This window comes from Fukomys damarensis, unplaced genomic scaffold, assembly GCF_012274545.1.
Source record: "Fukomys damarensis isolate Sample0158 unplaced genomic scaffold, DMR_v1.0_HiC HiC_scaffold_39, whole genome shotgun sequence".
Lineage (NCBI taxonomy): Eukaryota > Metazoa > Chordata > Mammalia > Rodentia > Bathyergidae > Fukomys > Fukomys damarensis.
In genome coordinates this window covers 20,068,785-20,079,063 of record NW_022900951.1, presented here as the reverse complement: position 1 = coordinate 20,079,063, position 10,279 = coordinate 20,068,785, and the positions used below count along the sequence as shown (strand labels likewise).

The 10,279-nt window shown below is 36.8% G+C and overlaps 1 protein-coding gene across 1 annotated transcript in view; it reads right to left on the bottom strand.

Moving 5' to 3' along the window:
- Zfx (zinc finger protein X-linked) overlaps window positions 1–10,279 on the bottom strand; it is a 41,871-nt gene that overhangs the window by 13,487 nt on the left and 18,105 nt on the right. The window contains exons 2-3 of the mRNA XM_010607154.3: window positions 10,029–10,117; window positions 5,913–6,482 (exon numbers count right to left, since the gene is read on the bottom strand). Of these exons, the coding sequence (XP_010605456.1) occupies window positions 5,913–6,482; window positions 10,029–10,089 (631 nt within the window). The 5' untranslated portion in view covers window positions 10,090–10,117. The remainder of the gene's footprint in view (window positions 1–5,912; window positions 6,483–10,028; window positions 10,118–10,279) is intronic.

Genomic DNA, 10,279 nt, shown 5'->3' with positions numbered 1-10,279 from the left:
AAAAAAAAAAAAAAAAAAAAAAAATCTCTAAATATGTTTAGTTTTAAAGACTTTTCTCACACTACAGAAATATTCCTCTGGTGATAAGTATTACTTAAATTCCAAAATCTCAATTTGTGATTTATCAAATGACTTTAAAATCAAAACTAGGATAGTATGTACATAAAAATAACAGTAAGCCAAGTGTGGTGGCACATGCCTATAACTGCAACTATTCAGGAAGCTAAGGCAGGAAGAAGACCTCAAGTTGAATGCCAGCATGGACAACTCAGCAAGACCTTGTCTCAAAATCAAAAAAAGGTCTGGGAATATAGCTCAATGTTACAATGCTTGCCTAGCATGCATGAAGCCCTGGATTCAATCCTCACTACCATACACACACAAAAAAAACAGTAAGATACATACAAATTCTATAATTATGCCAAACAACAAAGGAATAAATATTTTACTATCTTTTCTGTGCTATACCCCTAGAATCAATAAATAAACTTTTAGGTTTGTTGATCTTCAAAGTTTATGCATTAAACACATGGGTTTAGATTTTATGTATTCATTCTCTGGACCACTTTTTCTTTTAAGTACCAGGGACAGAACCCAAGGCCTCTGCACTGTGCTACATTCTTAGCCCTCTTATTTTGAGATAGGTTCTCACCAAGTCACTAATTGCCCAGGCTGGATTTGAACTTGTGATCCTTCTGCATCAGACTCCCAGAGTGCTGGGAGTGTTGGCACAGCCGGCTCCTGAGACACTTTTTATTGGTGGACTAAAGGCATGCTTAATTAGGAGCTAACATCAGGCCAACTGGTCAAAACTGCCTAAAGTGGATGGCCAGGGCATCCACTTACACTGCACTGGACAGTGGACACCTGTATGCAGCAACTATATAGAGATATCTTTAGCATACTCAAATTTACCCCCCTTTTTGGTAAGTTTTACCATCCGCCCAGCTGAACAAGCCAGAAACCAGAGAGTAAGTTTCAAGCCGTTTCCTCAATCCTAAATTTAATCCAAACTCTACTTAAATATCAAAGATTTTGGTTCTACCAAACTCTACTGAAAACTTTATTTCAAACGGTCATACCTTGGCACTTGACTGCTTGAAACTCACTGAGTTTCACACTCAACACATTTTGATGCAAAAATTTTGTTCTAATACTTTTATGTATTTAGTACTCCACACACAAGCTTGAACTTGTCAGTGTCACTGGCTTATGACTTGCCACCCTTTCTAGCCAAAATAATTTGTTTGTTACTCATTGTTTCACTTTTGGTATTTGCCAAGCCTCCAGGAACCAATTTAATGATGCATGCCTAGTTACCAGTGTAGTATCATGTATTTCTTACTTGAACAATAATCTCACCAAAGGTATCTTTTTGTTTCTGATTTCATTCTTATCTTGTATCTTCCCTCAACAGTGCTATTATGTCAAAACTATCAATCTAAGCCTGTTATTAATCTGCCTAAAACCCTTTCACAGCTCCCTACATGGAAAAGGCAAAGTAGGCTTTCCATTTTATTTAAGGGCCTTCACATTTTTGACCCTGCGCATTTTCCAATCTTATTTCTCACTATTTTCTCCATTCTCCTCACCAAAGACATAATTTATACTCCAATAAACAAGTTTCTGAACATAATGATCTTTCACATCTCCCAGCCTTTTTTATTTATTTATTTACTTTTTTTTTTTTTTTTTTTTTTTTTTTTTCTTTTTTTTTTTTTTTTTGGTACCGGGGATTGAACTTGGGTCCTTGCGCTTGCAAGGCAGGCCACGGAACCGCTGAGCTAAATCCCCAGCCCATCTCGGCCTTTTTTAAAAGGATGTGATAATAGTATTGTTTTGTCTTTTTTTAAACCCTTGCTTTTCAGGAACAAACATTTGAGGACTTCAGAAAGAAATGGTAACTGAAATCTGCTTCAAAGTAATACAGGAGGGAAAGAAATTGATAGGAATAGAGATGAAATAAATTTAATGTACTCAACTTTCACAGAACTTTGATCTATAACACTTTTGTAGCATTCACCTCACTCCAATATTTCAAAAAATTTCCACCATTTCCTCTGTACTTCCAAAATACCCTGAATTATCTATTTATATACCTTTTCATACTTAACTGTAATAGCTTGTTTTGGTCTCTCTTCCCTCCAAGAATTATGAACTATTAAAAAGCCAGCAATTTTGCTGTTTTTCTCTAGCAGTTAGTATTTAGTCCATCAATAAAATGTTTTTGAATTAATACAATAGACAGGAAACATGAGCAGGAGTAAAAATAGTATGATTCCTTTTTCTCATATAAACTTTTTACCTTTAAAAAAATTTGAGACTGTAGGCATCTGGGTGGCTTCTATTAGAAGGAGCTATATAAAGTAACTAAGCTCCCTTTGAATTATTTCCTAATATTGCTGAAACTGAGGATTTAATAACACTGTAATTCTACAAAGTTCTTGCCTTCTAGGATACAGTGGAATATTATTCAATAATAAAAATAAAGTACATGCCCCAACATGGAAAACATGAAAACATAATGCTAAATGAAAGAAACAAATCACAAAAAACCAACCTGTTATAACATCCCATTTATATGAAACAGGAAATGTACCAAGACAAAAAAGTAGACTGGTGGTTGTTTAGGCATAGTGGGAATGAAGAGGATTGGTGAGAATGATAGTTAAAGGGTATAGGTTTCTTCCTGGGGTGATAAAAATTAATTTATAGTGGTGATGGTCATACATCTTTTGTGACTATACTAAAAAACATGAAATTGAAGGCTTTAAGTGAGTGAATGATATGGTATATGAATGATATCTCAATAAAGCTGTCATTAAAAAGTTTATTTCAACATTTAAAGTGATCCTAGGATTAGAAAAGAATACTTCTAATTAAAAGGTATGGGAGAAGTCAACAAGACCTAAAGACTGACATCTCACAGATCATGTTACTACCAGAGGTACCCAAAGAATATTCTGTTGCGTACAGCTGTTGAAAGGCAGTCTCTGACTCATGATCACCAGATCTTCTCTAGCTTTCTCTACTGTACAAACTACTGTTTCACAAAATGGCTTCTTGATTATCCAGCTGCATAGTGTAACTCCAGGTGGCTGAAGACTACTTACAAAGAGACTGGGGACAGTCTGGCAGCTGCATCAGATTAAAGGGAAACTAAGAAGCAACCTCAGTAACAAAGGGATGATTCTAACTTGTACTGCTCAGACAGTCAGAAAACTCCTAAGGGCCTGAAGAATACCACCATAGCTAACCTGACCAGAAGCAAGTTAAAAGGCAGTAGCTACTGGTAGGAAATAAATACACTGCTAAAACCTCAGATGAGGAATGATGTCCATAGACTTGCAGCTGTAACATTCAGCTGCACTCTTCTCTCTGTTCACTGACCAAAATGACATTCTACACAAATTGCTTCACTTAACTCCATTTCCACCAATTTCTCAATCCATTACAATTCCTCTCTTTCATCTCCTTATTTACTGAAACTCTTGTAATTTACATACCAAAAATTCCCTAACTGCCCAACAAAAAAAGCTTGCTTTCTCCTTAGTAGCTGACACTTGTAGGGATTCTCTGAATCCTTGACAATGTTGAAAACACTCTCAAAGTTTTTCCTCTACCTCCTCTTCCCAAAACTCTGATTTTCATGGGTTCATCTCTGCCTGAGATACCCAAAATATCCATACTTGACACTCTTACTCTAACAAGCATTCTCAGGGTCCACCATGCATTTCTATGCAGAATATGTGTTATATTATATTGTCACAAACTCCTATAATTCTTAAAAGCACCAAATTCTCATTTTCAACTACCTAGAACAAATAATCACCAGATTGTCTCTGGCAAGCAATTCAAACTTTCTAACAGGTCCTAAATCTTCTTCCCCCACAAAACTTACCCTTTTTGGGTAATTATGACCAGGGACATAATCTCCCAAGGTACAAGTCTTATGGAGGTCCTTATATTACCTTTCCCCCCTCAAATCCCCATCCCTGTTTTATGTCACCAAATCCCATTCATTTTACTTCTTAGTCTCTTGAGTCTACCCCACTCCCAACCCCTTTACTATTACGATCTTGGACTATTCTTTATCTTATACATAAACCACTGCAACTATTCTCTATCAGTAATATCTCCCACACCTATTATTCCCTACTGCTAACAGGATTATCTTCCTAAATTCAAAATTGAAACAAGATATCACATTTTTCTATATCAGACTGACAAAAACTAAAAAAGGAAAATATCCAGTGTTAGTTAGAGCATAGGGAAATGGACCATCTCAGTCTCACAGTGAGGGGAATATTATCAGGCAAAATACTGAGGCAATATAAGCAAACTTGTAAATCTCTACATCCTTTGATGGAACAGTTCTATTTCTAGAAATTTATTCTAAGAAATTAAACAAAAAGTCCACAAAAAAGTGCATCCTGAAGTTCTTCTCATCATTCCCAGCAAAGATCAAGACCCTCTCCCCCTTCTTATATATGATGCCATTGGCCTAGAATGTCTGCATCCCACCCATGCACTTTTCTATCATCTAAAACTAGAACTGATCCTTGACTCCAATGGTCAGCCATCCCTCCCGTCTCCCCAAGAATTCAGGCACACCTGTACATTGAACTGCAACCCTTCTCTTCTACAGCAAACTGTAAGCCCTTCAGGGACAACAGTTTTATGTATTTATATATTTAGTGCATATCCATATGTACACTACCTACAACAGTGTCTGGCACATAGGAGTCCAATAAACATGTTGAGTGATGGTATTTTCTTCTTCTTACAGCAAAATTTTTTTTATTTCCAAAATCTCAAGAACTTCTAAAAGGTATTTCCTAAAATGATAGTATACTACAGTATATTATATTAAATTCCTGTATTAAAACAAGTATGTAGGGCCGGGGATTTAATTCAGTGGTTCCACCACCTGCCGCACAAGCACAAGGGCCCAAGTTCAATCCCCGGTACAAAAAAATAAGTATGTAAGCAAACACTCCTGTAAACTGCTAAATAGTTTATGAGTCATTACTTATTTGAAGTTTAGCTCCTTAAGACATAAGAATTCCCATCTCTAGTCAATCCAGAATTTTACCTCTGAAAGTGGTACCAAGAAATACGTTGTAAGAAGACATGGCTATCCTTCTAGATATCAAGTTAAACATTTAGAGGTGTGTCTCAAAAACCTTTTCTTCAATAACCTGATATGAACCCAGCATACTTAAAATCCTGTTTAAGAATCATAGTTCAATATGATACCAGAGCTCTTTCCCATGCTGTTCCTTATATAAACAATATTTTACACATAATTTTAAGCAGTACAGTTGGGCATGATAATGCACACCTGTAATGCCAGCACTCAGGAGGCTGAGGCAGGAAGACTGTCACAAGTTCAAGGCCAGCCAGGGCTACATAGTGAGTATAAGGCCAACCTAAACTGCATAGTGAGACCCTGCCTCAAAAAAAAAAAAAAAATGATACCATGCATCCAAGAACATAAGTGTACATTTCAAGTTCTGTCTAGTGGATCCCTGTACCTATAAGCATACAAAAGTATAAGTAGTTTAGTTATGCATTTTTCTAAGCTGAACTCCTTATAATTTTCTAAAGAGTTCCTAACTTTAATACAGGCTCATAACAGCCTCAGCACATCCTTCATGATTTTATGAAGTTCATTTCTATTCCTTTCAGCCTGTGTTTTTCTAGACTGAAGAAATCTCATCTTTCTGTTATATTCTCAATACAAAAGCAACTCCTGGTTGGTATCATTTCGCTTTTCTTAATTTTGAGTTATCTTACAGACTCCAAATCAGATTTACTTTAATTGTATAGACACAGGCAAGAAAATTTCACCTCTGACTTAGCAAAGTAGTCTCCAAAAACACCTTGACAATCTATGCCCCAGGACTTACAGGAGATCATAAGGTAGTCCTCACAGTTGCTTTTGTCGTCATCTTGCTGGTCCACGGGGATCCCGTTGGCATCTATGACTGCTTCAGAGGCACAGTCTGCTACCAATACTTCTTCTGAAACTACGTCAGTAGTCAGAGGATCAGTGACAATTTCTGCCTCTACGACACTATCATGAACCACATGTTCAACATGTCCAACATCAGACACATGTATAGACTCACTGGTCAAGACATGTTCTGGCATAGACATGGAAGCTGAAGTAATGTCAGAGGCTAAGACATCATCTGGAACTGTGCAATGTGCTAAAGAAACTTCTTCAGTTACATCTGAGTCCAGCACTTGCTCAGGAATGATGACCGTTTCAGATACATCTGCTTCTCCCATGATATCTGGGCACTGCACATCTTCTATAACAACATCCTCAATAACATCTTGGATTACAACAGAGTCTGGGTCATCAGGAACAAAGTTATGCACAGTTATGTCCGAATCCACAACATCTGACACAAAAACAGTTTCTTGTACTTCCACGACAATTTGATCAGCATCCATGTGTGAAGCATCAGCTCCTGAAAAAAATTGTAAAGGACAAATACCAGGTAGGAATGTATGACTATCTCTATTAAAATAAAATGTTATTCAATTTCTATGAGCACAACACCAGCTTTTCATCAGTTCTCTCACACATTAAGGTAGATTAATTTTTTTAAAAAAGGGACTCTATTTTTGTTTTGGTTTTTTTTTTTTTTTTTTTTTTGGTTTTTAGAGACAGGGTCTCACTATGTAGTTGAGACTGACCTGGAGCTCACTATGTAGCCCAGGCTGGTCTCGAATTCACAGTGATCCTCCTGCCTCAGCCTCCTGAAGGCTGGGATTACAGTCGTGCACCACCACGCCCGGCTCAGGGACTCTATTTTTGAATCACATTAGAAAGATATTTTTAACACAACAGCTTGTGGATTCATCCCAAATCAATTAGCAGATAAAGAAATATATACTAGGAAAACAAAAATAGTGAGGCAGTTGTGTAAGAAAAATATTTGGGAAAGTAAAATTGTAGGCACATTAAAATTAAATTCATTCACAGGCATTTCAGGGGTTTATAAAAAGTAATGGGACTATTTTATTTTTCATTACATGTGTTTTTCATTTCTTTTCCTTTTTGCTCCATCTCCCTCTCCTCAAATCATGGTTTTTCTTCTTTCCATTTTTCCCATATACTTTTTATATCTCTTCTACTTTGTCCCTTTCTTCCTTTATATCATTCTCCTTTCATTCTGATACAATAGAGCACCAACATCCTCCATCTATAACTATGGAAATTTAGAAATCAACCTCTGACTGATGAAAGGATGAGGGAACAAATGAAAACAGGAATACAAGGTCGCACTTTGGATGAAAGATAACTGGTTAAGGGCTGGGGATTTAGCTCAGCAGTTCGGTGGCCTGCCTTGCAAGCACAAGGACCCGAGTTCAATCCCTGGTACCAAAAAAACAAAAACAAAAACTGGTTAAGAACACTGTGGGACTAGGGATTTAGCTCAGAGGTTCTGGCGCCTGCCTTGCAAGCGCAAGGGCCTGAGTTCGATCCCCGGTACCAAAAAAAAAAAGAACACTGTGGATAATACAAACAGAACTGCAGCTGTGCTGCACAGGTAAGGGGTGAGAGTAGTTAAAACGGGTTTACCCCACCTTCACCAGGGCACTCTCCCTCTTCCCTGCTCCCAGACCCCAGCTTCCAAGGCAGTTCCTCACAATCCGGGAAACCTTACTCCAGAGTCCATTTTGCAGTTAAGGAATGAAGGTAGAGGAATCAAGTGTAGCCCAGTGAGATTAAATGACTTAACCAAGATCACGTAGTTTGTACAGAATATGGTACCCTGTAAACATTACTCCAAGTGAATGCCACAAATGGGAATAAAAACCATATATCCTTGCTAAAAACAAAATTTTAAAAACAGTATCTTGACTGCTAGGCCAGAGAAGAGCAAAGAAAGTTTTATAGAAGTATTACTAAAAAAGCTACGAAGTAGATTAATGCTTCTGGTTGTGACTCAGAAGAAGAGGCTGAGTCCAAGCAGTCACCTAACTCGACTATGCAGGCCCTTAGAGAAACCAACAGCTTTGTCAACAAGTAAAAATGATCAAGGGCCAACAAATACTAAAAGTTATAGGAAGTCTTTAAAGTCAGTTAATACCCATTTTAATTCTAGAAATAATGAAAAGAATATGGGGCCGGGAATTTAGCTCAGTGGCACCACGCCTGCCTTGTAAGTGCAAGGTCCTGAGTTTGATCCCCAGTACAAGAAAAAAAAGAATATGCTCACTTAAAATTCTAAGGAACTTCTACAACATGGTATATACTGATTTGCCTGCAATATCCTCAACATTATCAAGTGATAGGTCACTATCATCTCCACCTGGCAAACATGAACATGAGAGCATTTAGGGGGAAGAGCATTGGTTACAAACACTACATCAGGCAGAAAGGTTATATACACTTAGTAGTTTTGTGACCTTGAACAAGTCATTTAACCTCTGAGTTCCAGTCTCCTCATTAGCAAAATGAGGACAATAGTATCTACCTCACAGGACTGTGGTGATGACCAAAAAGGAATGTATGGGAAGTGTTCTGAAAAATGGTAACAAGAGGTTTCATTATTATTATGACATATGAAATAACTTGCTCAAATATAAACAAATACCATAAGTGTTAACAAGCAGGACTAAAATGCAATAGCTTTTCAATCTGCCCTGAGCCCATGACCCAGGTTTGCTTGCAGCAAGATTAAGCAAATAAACACTATGCATTTTTCTCCAAAGAGCTTGGTCTCTCTTTCAAGCAAATTACACTTCATGTTCCAATGAAGACATAATTATCAGTGTTACATTTGTCATTATCAAACTGAAATTAACAAACTTAAAAAGCTATTCCAAGTTGTTAAGAAAAACATAGACCCTCCCCCACTTGACTTTTAAAAATTTTTAAATTAAGTCACTAAGACTTATGTCTTTAATATACTGCCATCTGATTAAAGCCAAACAGAAAACTCATTTAACATTTTATTTGTAAGAATACCTAGGTTAGTGTGATATAAAACCATTTTACATCACAAAAACAAGTATAATCACTTTACAATGTTATACAATTAGAACTATGAGTAATTCAAAATTGTGAATGCTCTATTTTTCTATTTTTAGAACTTCATGAATATTATTTTCCTTTATACTTTGGGGAGTGAGGTAAGATCATCCTCCTGACACAGAAGGTTCATTTTTGAAACTTGTGAGAATGAATGTTGTAAACATAGGTCAGGGTCAGAATGCAGAGGACCCTGGGTTTGTACTTCATCTGCTGGGTAATATAAAACAAAGAGATGACGTATATGTTATGGTAAGTGCTCTTATCAGTAGGCATAATAAAAGAGACACAGAGTTAAGGAAAAAAATATAAAAGTTCCAGCACATGAAGAAAGATAATAGAGTCTATCTATACAATAGAAATAGAATGAAGAGGAACAGATATAAACAAGGAACATTTTCAAAGGGACAACCAACAGAATGGGGCAAGATGAGAATAACTGAAAACACTAAGGTTTTAATATTGCTGCTTTCACCAATTCAGTATCCCTTATCCAAAAAACCTGAGACTATATCTTTTCAGATTTTGGAATAGCTGAATATACATTATGAAATATCTTGGCAACAGGTTCCAAGAGGAAACACAAAATTCGTTATGTTTCATATGTACCTCACACAGACAGTCTGAAGGTAATTTTATACAATATTTTTAGTGTGCCTGGGTTTGACTGCAACTCAATAGAAGGTCAGGTGTGAAATTTTCTACTTGAGAGTCATGAGGGCACTCAAAAACTGTTTTGGATTTTGGAGCACATTGGATTTTGGGTTAGGGATACTCAACCCATACTGACAAGAATGTGAGAACTGTTGTGAAGGAGCCACATTTTTGAGGTGGCGAATAATGTGCTCACTATAAAATTTGTAGACTCTGACAGGCTAAGAATGAATATCAGTATGAGAGGCTAGCAATTCATCAACATGCTACCCAAGTCTAATGTGGTAAATTAAAAGTGGAACAATCCAAGCAGTTATACCTGTTGCATCAAAAAATGAATTTGGCCCTTGTGGTGGTAATTCAAGTCCATCTTCATCCATGGCCTTTAATTCTCATTAGTCACAGCTCCTAAATCAAGGAAAAAAGTAAACCAAGCATTAATTTTTTAAATCACGTATTAAAAATGTCATCATGCAGCTCAATAGCACTGTCCCTGTCTGGCAAGCACAAGGTCTTGGTCTTGAGTTAGATTCCTGGTACCAAAACAAAAACAAACAAAACAAAATACAA